This window comes from Protopterus annectens, chromosome 4.part0 (assembly GCF_019279795.1).
Source record: "Protopterus annectens isolate FY-2018-M chromosome 4.part0, PAN1.0, whole genome shotgun sequence".
NCBI classification, from domain to species: Eukaryota; Metazoa; Chordata; order Ceratodontiformes; family Protopteridae; genus Protopterus; species Protopterus annectens.
This window is the reverse complement of record NC_056733.1, coordinates 636,253,486-636,276,643: the sequence shown is the minus strand read 5'-3', so window position 1 is coordinate 636,276,643 and position 23,158 is coordinate 636,253,486. Positions and strand designations below refer to the sequence as shown.

At 43.3% G+C, this 23,158-nt stretch overlaps 1 protein-coding gene across 8 annotated transcripts in view; it reads right to left on the bottom strand.

Annotated features, from left to right (window-relative positions):
• CLIP1 (CAP-Gly domain containing linker protein 1) overlaps positions 1 to 23,158 on the bottom strand; it is a 4,646,656-nt gene that overhangs the window by 1,056,199 nt on the left and 3,567,299 nt on the right. The window contains exon 20 of one of the 8 annotated variants that reach the window (XM_044068594.1): positions 10,587 to 10,683. The exons of the other annotated variants lie outside the window; for them this stretch is intronic. Coding sequence (XP_043924529.1) covers positions 10,602 to 10,683 — 82 coding nt within the window. The 3' untranslated portion in view covers positions 10,587 to 10,601. Of the gene's footprint in view, positions 1 to 10,586; positions 10,684 to 23,158 lie in introns of those variants that run through there. 8 annotated transcript variants of the gene reach the window in all.

Below are 23,158 nucleotides of genomic sequence, written 5' to 3'. Positions count from 1 at the left end.
CAAGTTGATATGTAGATGTTGTAGTCTGGCAGGCCACTTGTCTTGTATCCACTTTCCATTCAGATGAGCTCCCCAAGCTTTGTCTGAGGCATCTGTCGTTAGAATCTGACTCGCCTCTGGCCGGGTCACAGAGAGTCCCTTGTTTAGGTGACATTCCTGAGCCCACCACAAAAATTCCTTTTGAATGCAAGGTATTATTTGAATGACAGTGTCCAAATCCTGGCAGTGCTGTGTCCATACATTTTGAGATACCATTGTAGCTTCCTCATATGCAGTTTGGCATTGGGAAGCACCAGAATACAAGATGCCATGAACCCTAAGGCTTGAAGGACTGTCCTTGCAGTCAGCCCGGACTGATGAGACAACTGATGAAAGTAAAGGGAAAGATTCTTTTGTTTGTCCGGGGTCAAAAGGCCATCTGGGATGCTGTATTCAGTCTCACACCCAGAAAGCACATGTCTTGAGAGGGTACTAGACTGGACTTTATTTCGTTCACAGAATACCCCAGGCATCTTAGCACTGCTATCACATAACCCAAATGATGAAGAAGCTCGTCCCTTTCTTGAGCCAGAATCAGGCAATCGTCCAAATATGGATAAATCTGTATTCCTTTTAACCTGAGGAAAGCTATCACTGGAGCCAGAACCTTCGTGAACACTCTGGGCGCAGTAGATAAGCCAAAGGGCAATGCAGAGAACTGATAATGCGAAGTCCCAGCTCGAAAACGCAGATACTTCCTGCAACTGAGTCTGATAGGAACATGAAGATAAGCCTCCTTGAGATCTAAAGTTACCATCCAATGATCTTTGCCCAGCAGAGGCAAAAGCTGCTGTAACGTCAACATTTTGAACTTGGGAATATCCAGATAAGTGTTGAGGATAGATAAGTCCAAAATTGGTCTCCACGTGTTCCCTTTCTTTGGTACTAGGAACAGGCGAGAATAAAATCCTAGGCCCACTTCTGGCATAGGGACCGGCTGAATGGCCCCTATTTGGAGTAACAGAGAAATTTGCTTGTGAGCCTCTATTCTTTGTGGAGGAGGAACGTCTGGCATGCCTTTGAAAGGAGGCAAGGTATGGAAATAAAACCGGTAACCGTGGTGTATGATATCCAATACCCATCTGTCTTGGGTAATTAAACTCCAATTTTCTTTGAAAAGTGCCAACCTTCCTCCCAAAGGTGCTGCCAGACGAGAAGGCTCTGGCAGCTGAAAAGGTAGGTCATTGGGTCTGTTTACGAAAGGACCGACCCCTGCCCTCACCTGAAGACTGTGCAGAACTCCCTGTTCTAGGCCTGAAAGAGCCCTGAGCTCTGCCCCTGCCACGTCTAGATCTACCCCTAGACTGGGAATCATAGGAAGGATACATCCACCCCTTAGTAGGCCAATTTCTACTAAACTTTGGAGGCTGAACCTGCAAAAAATCTTTAACAGTCTGCATAGACTTAGCCTTGTCTTCCATTTTCTTTAAGACTGTCTCAACAGGAGAACCAAACAACACATCAGATTGTAAAGGAGCATCTAAAATCCGTGATTTAACATGGTCAGATAAATTCTGATCCCTCAGCCAGGCGTGCCTGCGAAGAACTGACCCAGTGGCAGCCACCCTAGACGAGGCCTGTACAGCATCAAAACCACATTGCAAAGAATGCTTACCCACCTGTTCAGAAACATGTACTAAATCTTGCAACTCTTTACAATTAATACCTTCCGCCAGAGCATCAACCTTAGACTTCAATTGAGAAAGGAGATAGTTTTGGTATTTTAACATGTGAAACTGGCAATTCAAAGCCCTCATAGCTAGAGTGGAAGAAGTATAAACTTTCTTTCCCCATCTATCCAAAGCCTTGGCCTCTTTGTCTGAGGGAACCGGATTCTTGACAACAGAAGCCTTAACACCTTTAGGCCCCTGACTAACAGTTTCTGGGTCTGCCCTAGGACTCTTAAAAAGATACTTATGAGCTTCAGGCACCCTGTAATATCTATCCGGTTTAACAGGAGCAGGAGGCAAAGAATCAGGATTAAGAGAAGCCTCTGCAAAAACATCTTCCACCACATCTAAAACAGGAGGTATAGCCAAAGGCCTATGCTGGGGTAGAAACAAAAATTCTCTAAGCCTTTTCCTGGAATCAGAGAAGTCCTGACCTTCCCACTTAAAATGCTCCCTCATAGAATGAAGAGTTTCTGAAAAAGAAAAATCCTCAGGAGGAGAAGCAGAAGGAGTAGAATCATCCACATCAGAATCAGAATAAGGAGAATACTCCTGCAAGTCTTCAGCCGAAGACTCTGAAACATCCGAAGCCTGCTCAAAACTCCCAGGCTCAGGCTCCACCCTAGGTCTCTTATCAGGAGGGGGTAAAGAACCCCTAATCAAAGAAATCAAATCTTCTGCCATTTTAAGCATATGCTTCTTGGGCACAGTTCCAGAAGAACTAGGGGTGACACCAACTGCAGCTGAACTTGGCCTGCCTCTGGGAGAAGCCTTGTAAACAGAAGGAGAGGGCCTAGCCACCCTAGGAAGGGAGGGGAGTATAGTAACCTGAGAAGCCCCTTCAGCCTGAGCTGCCTCCTGTGAGGCCACATCTTGCAATAATAAAGTCTCTCCCTGGGAACCCAAAGAAACCTCCGGTGGAGCCACCGGCTCCACCGACACCTCTAAAGAACCGGCGTCCGGTACAGACGGTTCTTCTAGCCTAGGCTTAACTGCTTTGTCCTTGCGCTTCTTCGAAGAAGCGGGCGTCGGAGCATCCGATGGCATTTTATAATTGCACCGCTTCCCAAAGACTAACCTGGCACAATCCAACCTTCTCTTTATAGTGCGTTTATTGAATCTAGCACAAGAGCGACAGCCAACAACGTCGTGCTCAGGCCCTAAACAAGGAATACACAAAGTATGATAATCTCTATGCGGTATCTGTTTCCCACAAGAAATGCAATTATTGACTTTTTCTGACATCCGGTAAATCACTGAGGCAAGAAAAAACTAAAATATTCCCCAACGGGGTACTTAGCCAACTTTGAACTCGGTCTGAAACTTCGAAATCGAAAAATCTCAGAACGCCAACCGGCACTTGCAATGCTGCTTCTGCATCGGACCATGCGGCAAAAAAGACTGAGGATATGACGTCGGTCATGCGCATTTGTACCCTGACGTCCTGATGTCAGTCAAATGCGCCTTGACCGACGTCAGCCTTATACTTTGATATTCGGGCCGACCGAGGACAGCGGACTACCCAAGTGTAAGGACTGCAGCAATGTGAGATGAAGAACATCAGACACACTACCACCCTCGGCAGAAATCTTGAGAAAACCGGTATCCCCGGTAATTGAATCCAATGGTACTCTTCATTTGTTAAACTAATTTCACATTTTTAATTACACCAATGAAGTTATTACTACACTACATTTTCACTTTTTTCTAAAGGGTTGAAATTTGTGCCTACTAAGCATTTTGATGTGGTTGATACTTTAACTGAAATTAAGCTGTACATTAGGAAGCGTAACGTAGTTTATTTCAGAGACAGCGTTAACAAGAATGTCTGGTTCTGATAACCCCCAAAGTATTATGAAAAGAAGTACTTTTAACCCCCATTACATCCCATTTTATCAGCTTTTGAGAATTTGGTTATTAATGAGACATATTTGCTTCAGGCAGTTTCTATATTTAGGAGGAATTGTTACTACAATTTGAACAAAGAAGAAAGGGAATTATTTGCTCAATTATGACGTGACCAATCGATTAGAATTATGAAACCAGACAAAGGAGGAGGGATTATCTTGTTTGAATCCCATAATTCTTCTAGAATTATGCTTGAATTGTTACATAATACTGAGAATTATTGCCCAGTTACTAAACATGAAATCAAAATTAGCTATTAAAGGACAGATTCCTACATCAAGGAATTTTTACTTAACTAAAGAATTTCACCTGAAGTTTGTAGAGCATGGAAAGTTAGTAACCCCTTATAGCCAACATTTTTGGAATACCTAAAGTTCATAAAAGTGTGGTTACAATACCTTTTAGACCTATATATCAATAATAAAATTATTGATAGGAATTGGAATATTATAAGGGGCAATTCTGAAACCCATTCGATTTTAGGTTCCAATCCATCTTTTGTGTACAAGACAGCACAAAATCTGAAGGAAAATGTTGAGTTTCGGTCACATTTTGGTGTTACTAAAATTGGTAGAAGGGGTACAGTCAAGTGCGGAACATGTAGTCAATGTTCTTTTATTTTGGAAGGAGACAGTTTGACTATAGACAATGTGTTGGGTACTAAAGTAATTTTCCATAAGGGTAGTTGTTCATCTAAAGCAGTGGTTTATCTTGCTAAGTGTTCTGAATGCCCAGCATTTTATGTGAGCAAAACAGACAGACCCCTAAGGAAAAAGATATACGAGTATACACTGGACATAACGAAAAGGAAATTAAATAATGCTTTATATAAAAATGTAGGTGCTAGTCCAAGTTGTTCAGGTTTTAAATTTGGTATGTTGGACCAGGTATATATTAATTCCAGAGGGGCTGACTTTAAAACCCACCTTATGGAAAAATAATTTAAATGGCAATTAAAACTTTGGGCTTTTAAACCCTCGAGTGTAAATGATTTTGTTTCTTTACAACCAGTTTTAAATCAGAGGGCTGAATATGCCCATTCATTTAAAATGAGTGGCTTGTTTTTAAAAATTGTTACATGTTGTGAATGTTTGTAAGTGGACAGAGCCTAATTGATTCTACTCTTATTTAATTAATTGATGATTAGTGGAGTATACAAGTAAGTAACAGTAGGTGTTTTGAGGAAGTCCTGTTGTGTGATTGGACGAAAATGCTTAACTTAGTTTTGCTTTTATTATATTAAAATTGCCTTATTATTATTTATTTATTTTTTTTTACAGTTTATACTACAATAAACTCAGCCTTTTTAGAAGAGTGGAGAGAAGTCTGGTTTACTGACCGCAGCGAAACTGTGGTGGATTATTTTATTCTTTCTTCCCATTCAGACTTCCAACATTTGCTGTCTACCTGAGAAAACATTCTTTGAAGTTTGCCTGGGATATAAAATAGGCATGCAAACACTTCCAAGCAAAAATCCTAAACCTTCTAGGCTTTCCTGCATAATTGCGAGTCACACAACATCCTCCCATTATTACTTTGTCAACTGCTTTTCCAGTGTCTCCTCTGAATCTTTTCTAACTTCCACTGACTGATTATTATAGTTATCACACAATATTTTATATGCCCTACTAATGATCTCCTTTTTAACAGCAGCTATTGTTCTAGATTCTACCAGAGCTGGTCTTTCACTTAGGACTTCCCTATCCCTTTCTCTTTGCCTATAAACTGATATCAATCCTGGATAGGGAAGGCAATTTCTAACCTACAGTCCAAACTTCTTGATGTTTCCCCTTTTAGTTACTTGCTCTCAATACCTTAGTTCCTTTGTCAGTTTTCTCCACTACATGTCAGCCCCCCCTTACCCATTTTATGTACAGCTGCTATATTGGTAAAATCTCCTTTCTCCATTCATGTGTTGGCTTAGTTATTAAATTACTTTCTGCAATGTTATGAATATAATAATCAGTATGGTAGTTATTACTTCCCTTAAGGGTGTGTATCCAAAATCCCATTATCTTCATGTTTCTTGAATTTCCCCCTGCTTCACCATCTCTTTCCAGTTTGAATTATAACCACCTTCTTGTGCTATGTATACGAGCCTTAACTGCACAACTCCAAAATATTTCTTCAAATCAGGTAATCTTAAACCTTCTTCTACTGAGATCATCTTACCCCACTTAACTCTTGCCCCTTTTCTCTCCCAGATAAATTCCTTCAACTCTATTAGTTGTCCACAACTACTTGTCTAGTTAAAAAAAAAACAGACCTGATTAAAGGCACTAAAAACATTTTCACTATTTGCATCTCAATATCCATAAACAAGAGTTTCCAGTTTCCCAGTTGTTGTATTATCTTTTTAGTCTCTTCCCACATACCCTGAACTGCAATAACTGAAGCCTTTCTAATCCATACCTAAACACTTCATCTTATCCTGTCACCATAAATATGGGTACTGCTGGATCAAGTCGGTGGGTGCACAATTTATGGCTATAGTCTTTATTTTATAGTCATTAATGTTATATTTGAAAGACTTAAAACTGTCTCAGAATATTGTAGAACACTGAGATGAACTTTTCTGGTTTTATCATGTACAGAATATTAATATCTGCAAGTAAAGCCAATTTTTCTTGATTACCATACCACTAATATCCTTGAATTTCCGAGTTCCTTATTTTCTTTGCCAATTGCTCTAAATATGCCACAAAGGGGAAAAGGGAAAGAGGACACGCCTGCCTGGTTGCTCTATTCAGACAACTGAGGAACCCTCACATTAATATCTGCCCTGGTCCCTCATTTATCCTCGTAATTAATCTTATTATTGTATCAGGGAATGCAAATGCTTCCACTGTCCTACTCATGAAATTCCAGCTTACTCTGTCAAACATTTTCTCTGCATCAACACCCACCAACAGCAGCAGTATTTTCTTACATTCTGCTTCTCTCGGGATCATCATTGTTCTATTAATGTTATCAAATGGTTGCTGCCCCCTCCATAAAACTACCCTGGATCCATACCTATCAATTTTGGTAACACCTTTGTGATTCTTTTGGCTATAATAGACATAACACTTCATAATCCATCCATCCACAACCCCCTTTTTCCCATTTTTTGCACAAGGGTTGGGGTGTAACTTCCCCAGTGAAAATCATCTAGAGCCAAGGCTTACACTGCTTGGTGGCTAGCCCTGCCATGGTAATTCTTTCACACCACACTCTTGCATGTACACTCACACTTATGGCCAAGTTAGAGTGTCCAATCCATTGACTGTACAGCTTTGGAATCATGGTTTAAAATTGAAATGGGCCTACATGAAGCTGGGTCTGATGGGTCTTTGCTGTCTTTAGGTAAAACAGCCACCACAGCTTTCTTCCATGATGTTTGTGCCAATACTGTTAAACAAAACCTTTCAGATCTTCATCACTTTCATCCCTCCTAAGCTTCCAAACTTTCACAGAAATACCATCTCTCTCTAATCTTGGCATAATTTAAGTTTTTCACAAATATTTCCATTTGGGATCTTTCTTGGTTTGCACATTCCTCTGCTATATACAAATTTTCATAAAATTTCCAAAATATCTATATAGCATTTCTTGTCATTTTTTTGTCAAAGGCTCCCCAAGTCTGGCAACACCCCTTTCTACTTTCAGTTGCCTAAGTCAAAGCTTTTGTGCTCTAGAGTTATCCAAAAAAAGTAACTTAACCAGCAATTTTCTACACTCATATTATCCAAATACTTCCTTATGTTCTGTTTAGCACTCCACAGTCACTCCTTCTTGTTCTGGGAGATTTCCACTTAATCTGCAATACTTTAACTTTTGTAGCTCCTCTAAATAATTCTTACTGCTTCTTAACCATATCTCTCTTTCTCTTACATTTCTACTCTTTTTATACTCCTTTTTCATTTTATCCCACTCACTAGGTACTCTTTTTGAAGAAATATATACCTTCCCGAATAACTAATGAATAATTTCCAAAACCCATTCCTTAAGTTCCTCTCTTTTTAACAGATAGATGGGAAAGTGCCTCATTTTTATTATATTGCCCTGTATTTTTATGTTAGTTTTTATCAGTGCATGACTTGAAATAGTTAATAGATATGCATCAAAGCTTTCAATTAAAAGCACACATTCTCATGAAATACAAGTTCTATCCAGTCTAGCCCAGTTATTGGGAATATTTAAATTCTGTCCAAGATCCTAATATTGATTTCACAAATTTTCATAAATATCTTTAGAAATCTACTCTTGTTTTGTTATTTCTTCAGAAATCTAATGTCTGATACAAAGTACAGTTGTTTCTTGAGGATGAATTTTTAAGTGTTTCAACATGTAAAAACCTCAGAAATCTATTCTGCTGGTAGCAAACAGCAACAATAATCCAATGCAAGTATTTTAGGTCACAAAGGTCACTACAGTGGTGGTAGTGGTGGTAGGGGGATAGAGTTAGTTTCTCAGTTACAAGACTTAGATCCAAAGTACCAGCCACTGAAAGGAGAGCTAAAAATGCAAAATACCCTTTAAAAACCAAACATTCACCCATCCTCAACCCCTTCTTCCCATTTCTGCACATGGGGTGGTGGTGTCACTTCAGCAGTGACAATCATCTTGACCCAAGGTTAACACCACTGGGTGGGCTACCCCTGCCATAGTAGTTCATTCGTACCACTCACTCGCACATACATTCTCACCTACGGCCAATTCAGAGTGTCCAATCCACCTACCGCATGTCTTTGGAATGTGGGAGGAAACCTTGGCACCTGGAAGAAACCCACGTGACTGCAGGGAGGACATGAAGACTCCGCAGAGAAGGCACCCCAGACAAGAATCAAACTGCAGCACCTCTTGCTGTGAGGTGACAATGCTAACCACTGCACCACTGCGGCCAACCCCAAAATTTTTTAACAGCCTAATATGATGTGCTATAATTATGAATCAGAATCAATCCATGTGCTTTTTGTTATATTTTAATGTGTTATGATACAAAATAACCATCACAGGTCAGCCGTATTGATGTGATCTTGTTTTACAGAGTCACTCTGCATTTCAAGTTCCATTTACATGACTTATAGTAGGTATATGAAAGCAGGCTGCCTCCCTCATTTAGACAAAACAGCACCAGTACGATCAGAGACATGCGTTTTACACAATCTCTCTAACCTGGCTGTTTTTTATTTTTCCTCTGAATTACCCTAAGATGTGAAACTAACTAATCTGTTAGTAATTTTTACAGTTAATTTTAAAGCCTCAGCAAGACAAACACATTTGTCAAAGATGGATGTCCACTCTGACAATTCAGTAGTTTCATACAGAACTAACATATACAAATTTCAGTTTTGATATTGGTCATGTTCTGACATTATTTTTTAAGCACAGATGTTGTCCTGCTTTACAGTATATCATTTACATTGTCATATCTACACTACTAAATGCAGATGCTTCATTTAAACCAAAATCATAGAGTATGACAAATTAATTTATTATTTTTTCTGTATTCTCCAGTGACTTCATCTTATTACTAATACAAACGTCCGGTCAGTTAACATGTGGAAACTAGGTTTAGATTTACAGCTTGAATATGGCACATTCATACAACTAAACACACTCATCAGTAATTGTATACTGTCACAACCATTCTTGAATTGATGGTGTAGAATTTCACATTCACGAAAAAAAAAACACATGCTTTGAATATTGCCTTATTCCTTTCCTTCACTGTCAGTTGCCTGTAACCAGAAGCTGTACTTTTATTTTTCTTGATTATCATCTCAAACTGTACCCATCTGTCATAGTAAAACTTCCAGAACCACACTCCCCGTCCCCCTCCACCCACTGCAGGATGCAAAATCTCCAACTTTGTGCTGCCATGAAATGACTGAAACATCATTTCAGACAGCACAGTAAAGGCAAATTACAGTTGATTGAACATTTCTTACTATGTTTAATGCAATCAAACAAATAAAAGCAACATTCACTTTCAAAAGATGATGGTATTTACCAGTCCGTTACGCAGCACTATAGTATAACTCATCCCTGTTTTTCATATAATGATTTCTTCAACAATTAGCCCCTTGGAAAAATAGTTTGACTTTAGCCGTTTATAGCCTTTTGCTGACCTTACCAAGACAGTCTCATGATGTAACATTCTGAGTGGTAATCAGTTCTAAAAGTATAGACTTTCTACTGTCCAGCCTACTTTATTCAGGCTGAGACAAGGCCCTTTCTGCAGCATAACATCTGAATAAAGAAAAAAATGCTGAGACCTTTATGATCTGTGACAGAAAGACAGGTGAAAATGAAAAATTAATGAATGGAGGTGAAGGCTTTCTGAGCACTAAATATCTAAATGATAATACAAGGAAAAAACATCTGGAATAAAGTTAATAATTTAGGGTGGAATTTTTGCCTTAAGAGGCAAATAAGCCATCCCAGAATTGAACAGAAACCAGAAACTTTAATATTTGAGGAACTCAAAACACTAGCCACATTAATGGAATTGTTTTTAAGAAAGGTAAAACTTTCTGGTATTTAGTTTCAGTGTATTTCAAAATACACAAAACCTCATTAAAGGTCAAATGTCTGGTAGGAATTAATTAAGGGGATAATCTATGCTGTGACACTGACAGCATTTGAGGATTGTGGGGGGGGGGTCTACACTGTCACATTAGAATCTGACAGGTAGTCAGAAACAATTTGCTACTGGCAGCTGAGCCTTAGCAGAGTGAAGAATGTCTACCTGGAATACCTCTCACCCTGGAAACATCACAAATCTGGACAAAGGCCCATGAAAAATAGGTACAAATTGGTACAGTGATTAACACAACATTTGCATACATAATTATTCAACTCCGCCCACTCCAATTGAATTGTGGGATACCAACTTTCAAACGCAAAGTAGTTATTTTACAGTGTATAGCAGTCAGTTATTTAAAATAGTCCAAAATGTACAAGTGTTTTAAATGGAAGGCTGATGGAAATGGACACAGATTAGCTGTGGGTGGTCTTCCAGATAAATCCAGTATTGTAACATTTGCCTTTTATTCTGATGGTAAAAGAGCAGGACAGGTATCTAAGAAAAAGGTGGTAGAATGAAAATAAGTTAGATTTGTTAAGTGGTGAAAGATGTGAGAGAATGACAGGTGAATGATACCAATACTTAGTGCAAAATGCAGCTTAACATTGTAAAAAAAAACATTTACATCTTCTTTTCCAAGTCTTGTTTCAAAAGCTCTAACAGTGACATTATGATAGAAAATAAACCTTACAAATAATACAAGGTACAAATGTAATAAGAATCAGAGAACAAAATTCTGTAGCTTTAATATAGGATTCATAGGTTCATAGGCAGGTACTAGGCTATCGGCCCAAGGGCCTATGTAAGCCTAGCTAGCAAGGTACCATAGCTTACGCCATCCAAGAAAGTTATTTTCCTGTGCCACTGTCCAGCAGAGACACAGAAGTGATCCCCGGGGTGTATTTCCTATTTCCCATCCACTCATCAAGATTTTTCTTGAAGAGTGCTAATGAAGAACTTTGCTTGACAAAGATGGGTAGCTTGTTGCAGAGTATAGGAAGTCTCTGGGACAGGAATCTATCCCTCCAGCGTGTCCTGTTTATTGTGCTGACAAGGTTTAGGTTCCTAGAGTGTATAGCTTGGAGGGATTGGGATTTCTTTAGGTGTAGCATGCCCAACAGCTCTGGGTGTGACATAGCTTTATATGTTAGGCAGAGATCACCTCGGAGTAGGCGATATGCTATGGAGTAAAGCTGGAGTTTTTTGAGGCTGTCAAGGTAAGGCATTTGTTTGAGGTCAGTAATCCTCTTTGCGAGGTACTTCTGTGGCCTTTCCAGCTGCTGCAGATGTCTTGTGAGGTACATTCCAAAAGGGGCGTTGTACTCTATAATGGGTCTAATGAGTGACGAGTAAAGGGGAACAATGACCTCTTTTTTCCTGGATGAGAACCCTTTTATGATGAGGTGCGCCATGTAGAAGGACTTCCTGACTACTGTGGCGATGTGACTATCAAAGGAGAGATTACTGTCCACCTGGGTCCCAAGGTCTCTTATCACGCATTTGGTGTTAAGTAGATTGCTCCCTATGTGGTAGTTCATAGTAGTCACAGATCAGCCAGATTTAACATATGCTACACATACTGTTACAGTTGGGGAGCCACATAATGTCCAGCCTCAACTTTAAATATTGTTTCTTCTAAGCAATCACATAACACCGTAGCTTAAGAGTACTGAGTTCATCTGTTTAACCACATTTGTTAGTGTACCAATCGGATATTACCCAAACATTAACATTACATTGAAAAACAAACTGCTGCTACTACGCACTCACAGTGAACTGTAAGAATTAAGCATTAATGACAAGTCTTCACTTGCATTCACACTTACTAAGCAAAGCCATACTTTAATTTCAGATAAATCGAATTATTGCTGCTTCAAAGCAATCACATTGAGCTATATATGGAAATTATTCACTATTCCACGACTACAGCCCCATTCTTCACACTGTCTAAATACAGCTGTACTTCGTGATTAAAAAACAGTTTAGTACAAGACTCAGTTTAACTTCTGTTGGTTGGCTTATCCCAAGTATATATGATTTACAATTAGGACAGAATCCCTAGCCCCATATTGCATGATAGTTATTTAGAAACCTTAGGTGCACTATATAGAAATAGACCATTAAGAGCAAATAACAGTTAATATCCTAAGCATATCTGTTCACAATTATCAGCAGCAAAGAAGTACAAACCTTAAGTAAAGATAGGGTAAGAAGCAGCTCATGTACCATTTGCATGCTTATCATGAATAGTCCCTAGGTTTGGCCACTCGTCACCAGAAGATGCAAGAGCTAAGAGTAGACAGCAGTGGAAGGACAGTAAAAATGGCGCCAAATGCCATCCAGTGGATTTTGTATGGGCAGACATTGTTGGGAGGTTGCAAGAGGGATAGAGGAGTATAGGTTTACTACGAGTGCAAAGAGAATACAAGACAGAATGTAAAAACGTTCACAGTTATAAAAAAGGATGGGAATAGTTATAGTGTCATCATCAATCTATTTTGTTTACTTCTTTTATTTTACCTGCTGTTGGAGGAGGAGCCAGAGGAAATGGAAGAAAAATATTTTTTCATGACTGCCCGCCGGCCGCTGCATAGCTCTGGTCTGAGACAAGCAAGTCCGATGAGACTGTCTGCTGCTAGCCTGCTACTGCTGTGCTGAGCTCTGCTGCTTAAGACACACAGGAAAGGGTTGCACTCGCTTGCTTTCTATCCTGTCTGTCTCTTTTATACTATATCAATAAGTTTAGCTGCCTCTGCCTACTTGTATTAAAAATAAATAAATAAATGAAAAACAGTGCCCGTCTTACTTTGTTGTTGGCCCAGGAGGTTTGTTTCTCCCCCTCTATGCTCTCTCTCTTTCTTTATGATTTGGAAACGGGAAATGGATTGCAGAGCTGCATAACGCGTGCAAGTTATAAACACACAAAACACACAGACTCAGCCGAATTCCGAACAGGCTGGCAGACTGATCATGAAGCTAACGTCATCGCGCATGCCTCTGCTCGTGATGACGTCGGCAAAAAAAAAATGCACAGTGCAGCAAAAAGAAACTAATTTAGAAATCCAGTTAGCAATAGTTTGCTTTGAAACTGGGGTTCCTAACTTGGAATCTTGGAAACAAACAATTGGTCAGATCTGTGAATATCCTTAGTCCTAGCCATCTTAGCATAGCCAGGAAATTCTCTCTCCCTGATTTTGTGAAGTAGAGAAGAAAGTTGAAAGATTTTTGGCCTGATTGAGGGACAGTTCATCCATCATTTTAGGCATGAAGGAAGGATTAGCTCTTAAATATACAATATTCCCATGAAAAATAAGGAAAATAAGGAAAGAAGGGAGGGATTGCCACAAGGGCCTGTAAGTTTGGAGACTTACATGGCAAAAGTGAGAACTACCAGAAGAATAGTTTTCAGGATTACAACATTTCAGAGATGTAGATACTACTGGTTCAAAACGAGGGGGAATGAGATCCCAAGTAGGAGGATTAGCTTTTATAGGTTTCAGGTGGAGTACAGCTTTTAAGAACTGCCGTTAGAAGTGGGTCCAGAGATAGGCACGTGGATATGGCTGAGATGTGTGCCTTAAAAAAAGGAGTATGTCAGGCCAGTCTGCAAGAGCTCCCACAAATAAGAGACTACCACTGGGGCATTAGCCTGAAATGCGTCCCGATATTTATGCCAACAATATATAATAAATCTTTTCCATTTTGCTATGTAAGATTTTCTGACAGTAGGTTTTCTTACTCCTGGAGAACCTTAAACATGTCCTCAGGAAATTCATGTTTAAAAGGAATAAGAATCCCACCATCCATAATGTCAGGCTGAGGGATGGCAGGTTGGTATGAAGTAGTGTGCCCTTCTGCTGTGTAAGCAAGTCCACTGTGGAGGGAAGCATTTTGTGATGGCCTCTGGCTAGGTAAAAGAGAAGGGGAACCAGTTCTAACTAGGCCAAAAGGATATCACCAGTAAGAACTTTGGGTATTCTCTTTGGATCTTTAGTAAGACCTTGGGAAGAAGAGGAATTGGGGGAATGCATAGAAGAACCTTCCTCTTCAAAGGAAGGACATTACGTCTGTTTTCCAAGCTTGAGGACAGTAAGTCCTGGTGCAAAAGAGCAGTTGTTTGTTGTCGATGGAGGCAAAAAGATCCATTTGAATAGCTTCCCATTTGTGGACTACCTCTGAAAAGAAATCCCTGTTTTATCACCCACTCAAGGGGATCTTTCCTTGATCTGCTTAGATACTCTGCCAGGACACTGTCATGTGAGGGAAGGAAAATCAGCTGGAGGGAGAGGTTGCCTTTCTGGTCTGTTCCCATGTTAAGAGGGTCAGTCAGCATATTTGGTAAGATCTGGTGTCCCCCTGCTCGTTTATGTACCATATTACCAATTTGTTGTCTGTGAACACTGTTTATGGTCCAGGTTTCTAAAAGGTAGAAAATCTGCAGGGCTTCAATTAGTGCCCTCACCTCCTTTAGACAGTAGATTTCTAACTAATCACTGTTTTAGTACTCCAAACTATTGGGTTACCTCAGTGTTTTTTGATTTATGCCTCATCCGATCCCATCTGTGTGCAGCTCCTGTTTTGGGAACTGTGGTTTAAAGGGAAAACCCAGGTTTAGCTTCATCTGTGACAATAACCACAGTACTTCTTTCTTTAGGCCTGAGTGCCATTACAGCCTTAAATAGGCCATGTGAAAAATTCATCCTTCTTTTTCTTTTTACTTCTGGGGGAAAGGACCATTTTTAGTTTTAATTTCATTTTTCTAGAGGCAATGGCTGCTTTGAATAAACCCGGAGGCTCTGGCCCTCTGACAAACTTCCATGACTGATCCAGGAATGTCTTCTCTAATGCAAATCTGTGGTATGCCCTTGGGTCCTTCTGAAATGATCATGTGGGGTGCCCCCTTCTCATTATCAGTAGCTTCAGCTGTTTCAAATTTGCGAACCTCAAATGCCATATGGCCTCTGATAGGGTTGCAGTAGCAGGAGTCTGAGCAAGTACTGGATGTACCACCTGCTCCGAGACCTCAGTGGGTACATCCAAGTCTGACTGAGCAGTCATGATATCAAGACTAGGCCACAATGTTTTCTTCTGAATGGGTGGGACATAAGGGGTATAGTGGTCTGTCAACTTTGCTTGGGTGAGAATCATATGACGTTGAATTACCAAGTATGAATTAAGAGACAAAATTCTCATTTGTGGGTCTTTGGAACAAAGGACTGATAGACCGCATCATTTTTGTAGTCATGCACTGGACCTAGACAGAAAAGGCCCTTTATTTATTTATTTCCAGTTTGATGACTGGGGATGTCCACTGGGCTCAGGGAGCCCGTTTTCAGTGGAGGCCCGGGGAGAAAAGTTCCGCATTGCATAGTTAAGTTACAGATACAGAGTAAAGTAAAAACAGTTATAATTACATGTACATTTCATGTTAGAGACTGGAATTCTTCTTTGGTTACATAGCAATTAAATATATAAGATGGCAGTAATGACTTCATTGGAAGAGAAAGTAATGACTTTGAGTGGAGATCCTTGTAAGTATTCTACCTTCTGCAATCACACTTTCCCCTCCTGACTGATATTTAACAGAACAACAAACAGCAATACAATCAAGAAATTTAAAGGAAAGTTCCCCAAAAGGGCACTTTTCAGAACCAGTGAAGGCCAACGATACCACCAACCACGAGCAGAACCAAACCAACTGGTGCAAGATCTGTGTTCAGATTGGCAGTAACAGTCTGAGGATTTACTGTCACGTGTCTGCTTATGTACCCTTGTGCTCAAAGACGTGGGTCACAGGTCAGCCATATAGCTCTATGGAAGTTTTTGCCTTTGGTACCCCTGTCATATATCTAGGTTACTTGATTAGATAAACCAACAGTTCGGAATACTGCAAAATAATCTAAGAAAGGATATCTCTGAATAGCTCCATTGCTTCCCCATGGTCAGGAATACTTCTCTGACCACAGTCCACATGTGAGAAAATATTTTCCTGCTAAGAGTGTCTTCAGAGTTTTGTTAGCCTGGGAGTTAAACTGCTTGTAGAAGTATGGTTCAGGTGTTTGGATTTTCATACTATCATAATCAACTTGCAAAGCTGGTAAGAATGCCCTTCCCCATATGTATCACTGTTAATCCAACTGTAGAGACCACAAATTGATAACTGTGTGGGAAGGACATAACAGCAAGAGATCGTTGACATCAAATTTATATTTAGGTGCTTTTTCCTGTGGGATTGAGACCAAACTCCCTTCACTGCAGGCTCCTGAAAATGTGTATCCCAGGCATAACACAAGGCATCTGTGGATAACTTCTGGTTTGTAACAGGAGGAAGGAAAAAAGAGACTGCTGTTCTAGGTCAGTTGCTCTCTAATGTACCTCCTCTGTCAATGAGACCAGAAAAGGTACCTCTGAATTTTTCTCACATGCAGTCTAGCAAAGTAACCATTCAGATAGATGGAGATATGAATCAAGGTTTCAGAGATGTTCTAGCTAATAAATTGCCTTCATGGACAAATTAAGCCCTCAAGAACAGAAAAATTAGAAGTTATGTACTCACCATAACGTTCCATCTGAGTAGGTGTATTCATTTGTCTGCAACCTGTGGGTTATGGATCCGATATCGGATCCGAACCGGCATGGTTTTCCAGCTATGGATCCAAGCTCTCAGCTCCTCCCCTCACCCATAATGCCCTGCTCTACCCTCATGACCTCAGATCGAGTTTGCCAAAGCAACAATACCCTAAAAAGGGTAACAAGGAATATGCAGGAAACTGAAAGGCCAGGGGGATAGGAGGGCGGGATGGTTGCAGACAAATGAATACACCTACTCAGATGGAACGTTATGGTGAGTACATAACTTCTAAATCTGAAGTAGGATATTCATTTGTCTGCAACCTGTGGGACAGAGTCCCCAGCTACCTGAATCTTGGGCGGCCATCATGGAAGGATATTCCGGAGCACATGAGCCAAAGGATGCTCTACCCTAGATGCAAGATCCAACTTATAGTGGGAAATAAATGTATGAGATGAAGCCCAGGTGGCTGCTGCACAAATATCATCTAGAGGAATCCTAGCCTTGAAGGCTGCCGAGGTAGATACTGACCGGGTTGAATGGGCATGAACACCCCGGTGCGGCCTTCCTGACGCTTGATAAGCCAATAAAATGCACTGTGAAATCCAGCGGGACAGAGAAACTTTAGAAATTGGCTTGCCCAAATTGAATTTTGCAAAGGAAATAAACAGCTGGTCGGATTGCCTATGACCAGCTGTCCTGTTGAGATAAAATCTAAGTTGCCTGTGAACATCTAGTGAGTGTAGCTTATATTCACCTTTGTTTTCATATTTAGGGAAGAAAACAGGGAGGTTAATGGATTGATTGATGTTTGCTTCAGAAGCGATTTTAGGAAGGAAGGACGGGTTGGTCCTGAGGGAGACACGGTCCGGATGAAATACCAAGTAAGGAGGTTTAGCTGATAAAGCTTGAAGTTCAGAAACTCTCTTGGCTGATGTAATGGCTACCAAAAGGCTGTCTTGTAGGACAAGAATTTGAGATCCACCGTAGCAGCTGGCTCGAAGGGGAGCGGTCAAGGCCTGTAGGACCAAAGAAAGGTCCCAAGGAGGAACTGCTTGTTTTATAGGGGGCCTGAGAAGAAAAGTACCTTTAAGAAATGTTTTACACAATTTGGCTGATATAAGAGGATTAGAATCTTGACCAATGTGATAGTGAGAAATTGCCGCCAGTTGAACTTTGACTGTGGAACTGCTGGCACCATCATTAAAGAGAGAGGTTAGAAAATCAAGCACTACAGGGAGAGGAACCGTGAAGGATTTAGGCCTTGCCGCTCCGCCACACAGAGAAACGTTTCCATTTGCTTCGTAAACCTTTCTAGTGGATGGTTTATGAGCCGCCACCAAAATAGCCTTTACCGTGAAGAAATACCGAGTCCTTATCAAGAGTGGAACTGGAGCAGCCAAGCGGTCAGCTTCAGGTTGTCCAGGTTCGGAGGAGGAATGCAGGATGGATGGGATATCAGATCCGGGATGGGATCTAGAATCCAAGGAGGATTCACCGAGTGAGACCTTAGGAAGGGGAACCAGATCTGTCGAGGCCAGAATGGAGCAATGAGAATCATTCTGCAACCCACCCGAGAGGCTTTCTGAAGAACTTGCAGCATCAGAGGCAAGGGTGGATAGGCATACAGAAGACCGGGTGGCCAAGCATGCACCAGAGCGTCTCTTGGGGTACCTCCGGGAGGAGGTATTAGAGCGAAAAACTGTCGCACTTGGTGTTTGAGGGAGAAGCAAAAGATCGCATGAAGGGGTTCCCCACCGTGCGAATATGCGTTCCGCTACTTGACAATTGAGAGACCACTCGTAAGGGGTCAGAATGGTGCGACTGAGCTTGTCCGCTAGGATGTTGGACCGACCGGAATGTGCGTTGCTATGTGAAAGCGATTGGTGGAGTTTGCCCATTCCCAAACTCTCGTGGCCTCTCGACAAAGAGGGTAAGACCTTGTTCCCCTTGCTTGTTGATGTACCAGACAACAGACATATTGTCCGATTGAATCGCAATTGTTCCCAAGGGAAGAAAGTCCTGAAGTGCTAGCAACGCTAAGAGCACTGCTCTCATCTCTAGAACATTGATATGCAGTAAGGTCTCTGAATCGTTCCACGTGCCTTGGACTGTCCGGCCCGCAAAGTGCCCCCCCCACCCGAGGCGGGAGGCGTCCGTGGTCACCGTGGCGAGAGGGGGAGAAGCACAAAATGGGCGACCCTCGTGGAGATCCGGGAGTGGAGCCACCACAAGAGGGACCGCTTGCAAGCCTTGCTGATCGCTATGGGATGATGCATGGGGAGAGCAAGGTAAGACCACTGTACTAAGAGCGTCCACTGTAGAATGCGCATATTGAGCCTGGCAAGAGGAAGAAGTGCTATAGCCGAAGCCATGGACCCTAGAGCCCTCAGGACCAACTCCGCTGGAACAGAACTTGAATGGAGAATGGCCCGCACCTGGAGCTGCAGATTTAGAACTCTGTCCGCAGTGAGGAAGGCTCGTAAACTCCTTGTGTCTAGTCTGGCCCCTATGAAATCTAAGAGCTGTGTGGGCCAGGTTGGACTGTTTTGTATTTATTGTGATGCCCAGAAATGGAGCAAGATGGAGAAAGGAGTCTCGCCAAGAGAAGTAGATGCCTTGTTGGGGCGGTAAGGAGCCAGTCATCCAGGTAGGGAAAGACCTGCACCCCCTGAAGCCTCAGGTGGGCCGCTACCACTGCTAGTACTTTGGTAAACACCCTGGGGGCTGTGGTGAGACCAAAGGGAAGGACTCGAACTGGTAGTGACTGGCTCCCAGCCGAAGCGGAGAAACCTCCTGAGCGCCTGTCCATCAGGATGTGGTAGTACGCGTCCTTGAGATCTATCGAGCACATCCAGTGATTTTCTCCCAGAAGGGGGAGAATAGATTGCAGAGTGACCATTCGAATTTTTCTTTGGGGACTGCCAGATTCAAGAGAGAGAGGTCTAGGATTGGTCTTAGTTCCCCGTCTTTTGGCACTAAAAAGAATCTGGAGTAGAACCCTGATCCGATCTGGTCTGGGGAACGGGCTGGATGGCTCTTTTCTTTAGCAGATGGCCAATTTCTGCCAAAGCGGCCTCCCGTTGACCGGGTGGGACGTCTGGGAGGGACTTCAACTTTGGAAGGTGAAGGAAAGGAATGCGATATCCCCTGGATATGATTTGGAGAACCCAGCGGTCCGATGTTATGGACTCCCATGCCGCTAGGTGCCCCGAACGTCCCCCGACTGCCTCCAGAGTAGAGCAGTCGGGCAACCCTCAGGGTTGCTGCGCGGGCCGTTCAGAGAAAGGTTCCCTGGACCCGAAGTTTCTGGGAGCCCCTCTGCCTCTAGGGCGGCGTCCTCCTTGTCCTCCTCTGCCACGGAAGGACTGGTTGTCCGGAGCAGGCTGGGACTGCTGCGACTTCGAACCACATCTTCTTCTGACCCTTTTGGTTCCTAGAATAGGGCCTCTGGGGTGCAGAGAAGCGGATTCCGACGGCAGACAGCGTCTTCCGTCCTTCTCGCTCTGGGTCAACGCCTCAACGGTCTTGCCAAACAGAGCAGAACCATCAAAGGCGTTCGCAAACGCGCCTTGAAGGGCTCAGAAAAATCGCAGGACGGAGCCAGGCCTGACGCCTAGTGACCAGTCCTGTCCCGCAGCTCTAGCGGCGCCTCCGTTGCATGGGAGAGTAGCCGCATAGAAGTATTTGTAACTGACCTAAGAGTGGCCATTTTGGTGGAGTGCAGAACTCTGTCCTCCTCCGAAATGGACTCAGGGGGGGATGCAGCGTATTCCTTAATAAGATCTCGCTGCATCCGAATAACATGTGCCAAATAGTTCAGCGCCTTACCGAGAAGGTCGCCGAACTGAACATCCGCTTCCCCAAGCGGTCCATCATCCGAGACTCCTTGCTCGGTGGGTGGACTGAGGGACTCTCCTGAGCCAGTTCCCTCTTTGTGGCCGCCGCCATCAACATGGCATCTACAGGAGGCCCCTTACTCCAATGGGTCCTGTCGGAGGGCGGACTAAGGATCCTATCCGGTCTTTTGGGAATTGGCTCCACGGTGTCCGGTTCCTTCCACGCCCTGGTGGTAATAAGGTCCACCAGGGGGGGACACCCAAGAGGTAGACGGGCCCGTTTCAAATGCCTCCAAGAACACGGACTCGTCCGAGGAAGACTTGGGGGCAGACCACCCCCCCCTAATACGGAGCATTTCCATGATGTCTCCAAAGGAGACATCCTCGGGGGGTGACCGTGGGGAGCCTTCCCCTTCCTCCAAGTCCGTGTCTTCTGTGAGAGACTCGGGGGAGTCAATGTGCCTCCTTTGCGTATGCTTGCGAGGGCCTCCTCTGGGGGCTGTCAGAGGAGTCCTCGCAGCAGCAATTTGCTCCATAGGAGCAACTTGGGGCACAGAAACGGGCTGTCCCAGGGGCCGGATGGTGGAAGCCTGGCCCAGTGCAGAGGGAGCGCGGGACGGAGCCGAAGCAAGTGCCGGGGGTCCGGAGACCCTCAACAGAGCCCTCTCCACTACATCAAAGCCGAAGGGGAGCCGACCTCGACCAAAGGATCCGACAATCGGCTCCCTCGGATCCGAAGAGTGGATCGGAGCCGCGCCAAGCACTCGGATCCGGGACAGTGCGCTCCGACACAGACGGCGCCGAAGGAGCACTGATCCCCGGATCCGGCTCGGATCCAGGCTCCGAGATCGGGTCCGACGCACTCGAGGGCAGGGTCGGGTCCGGTACCAAGTACTATCGGCTCCGACCTTCCCCGCCCGGCTGCTCGGCTCCAGCTGCTCCGAACCCGGATAGCGGGTCGGAGAAGGAGCAATAGGCTTAAAAGGGTGTTGAGCTCCCGAGGGGAGGCAAGAGCACTCCCATCTGCATCTGGGCCTGGATGAACCTTCTCATCATCCGGTCCAGATCAGCATCAGAAAGGCTATGGGTAGATCTCGAAGAGGCTACCGAGGTAGGCCTGGAGTGCCTCCTCGATAGCCTCGACGGAGATCGGGTCTCCTCCTCCTCAGGACCCGTGAAAAGCACACAGGGGACCGGAGCCGAGAAGGAGGAGACCGACAACGGAGCCGGGGGAGAAGCCCGCTTGGCTGGCGGGGCCGAAACAGAGGTCTCGGCCCGCCGCTTGTGGTGCTTCTCCCTCCGGTCCTTTTTAGCAGCATCCCTCTCCTCTCCAGAAGCGGGAGTTTGAGTCCCAGGAGCAGGAGGTGGTGCCACAGGGGGAACAACTGCAGCCACAGTAGTCCCCGAAGGAGCGGAGGCCGGAGCCGAGTCTGGCGGTAAAAGACCCGCCAAGACCAGCTTGGACCTCCGCTCCCTCAGTGCCCTGGGGTTGAACCCTGCACAAATGGAACAACCAGATGTGAGGTGTTCAACCCCAAGACACTTAACACACCGAGTGTGGCCATCAGCCGGTGAGAGCTTATGGCCACACTCGGAGCATTTCGAAAATATAGATTTAGGCTGGTCAGCCATAATCTATAATACCTAAAGTTACAGAAAGTAACTTAAACAAAAAGACACACAGGCCTACACACACACTCTACGCAACAGCGAGGGGAGGGAATAAAAATTACTTACTTTAACTTAAAATAAACTCAAAATACTCTATATTAAAGGGAAACCTAAACTTTCACACAAATTTAGTCAAACAACCAAAAAATTCTCTATTTTTTTACAAGAAAAAGAGTTCACTTAGCTGAGAGCTATGTACCCAAATCCAGTCACCAGCGCGGCAAACAAGATCTGAGGTCATGAGGGTAGAGCAGGGCATTATGGGTGAGGGGAGGAGCTGAGAGCTTGGATCCATAGCTGGAAAACCATGCCGGTTCGGATCCGATATCGGATCCATAACCCACAGGTTGCAGACAAATGAATATCCTACTTCAGATCTTTAAATAATTGTACTCAAAACTGCTGCAAGAAAGCTCTTCATTTGGGTAAGGAGTAGATCTGACTTCTGTGCTGGGGTCTATGTCTAGATGCAGAAAACAGAGTTTTCTGTAGTGCACAGAAAAAGGATTTCACAGACTCTGCCAGGAGAAAGGAGATGCAAAGCTGGCTCCACTTCCTGTCAAGTATGTAAATGTCAGGGATAGATCTTTCATTAACAGGATTGGTGAAGAAGAAAGGCCAAAAAGCAAGATAATAAAGTCAAATTTCCTGTGGGACTACATAAATGGATTGTGAAAGTAGGAATCCTGTACAACTGATACCACTAAAAAGTATTTTGGTGCCAGGAATGTCAAAAGGGTCTGCAACACCACCCTGAACTTATCTGTTCTTATAAACATATCCAAGTCTGAAAGATCTAAGATAGATGAAAAATGCTTTTTCTGAGACCAAGAAAATCCTGGAATAAAGTCAGTTTTGGTGGCTAATTTCCTGACTATGGCTGAGGGTG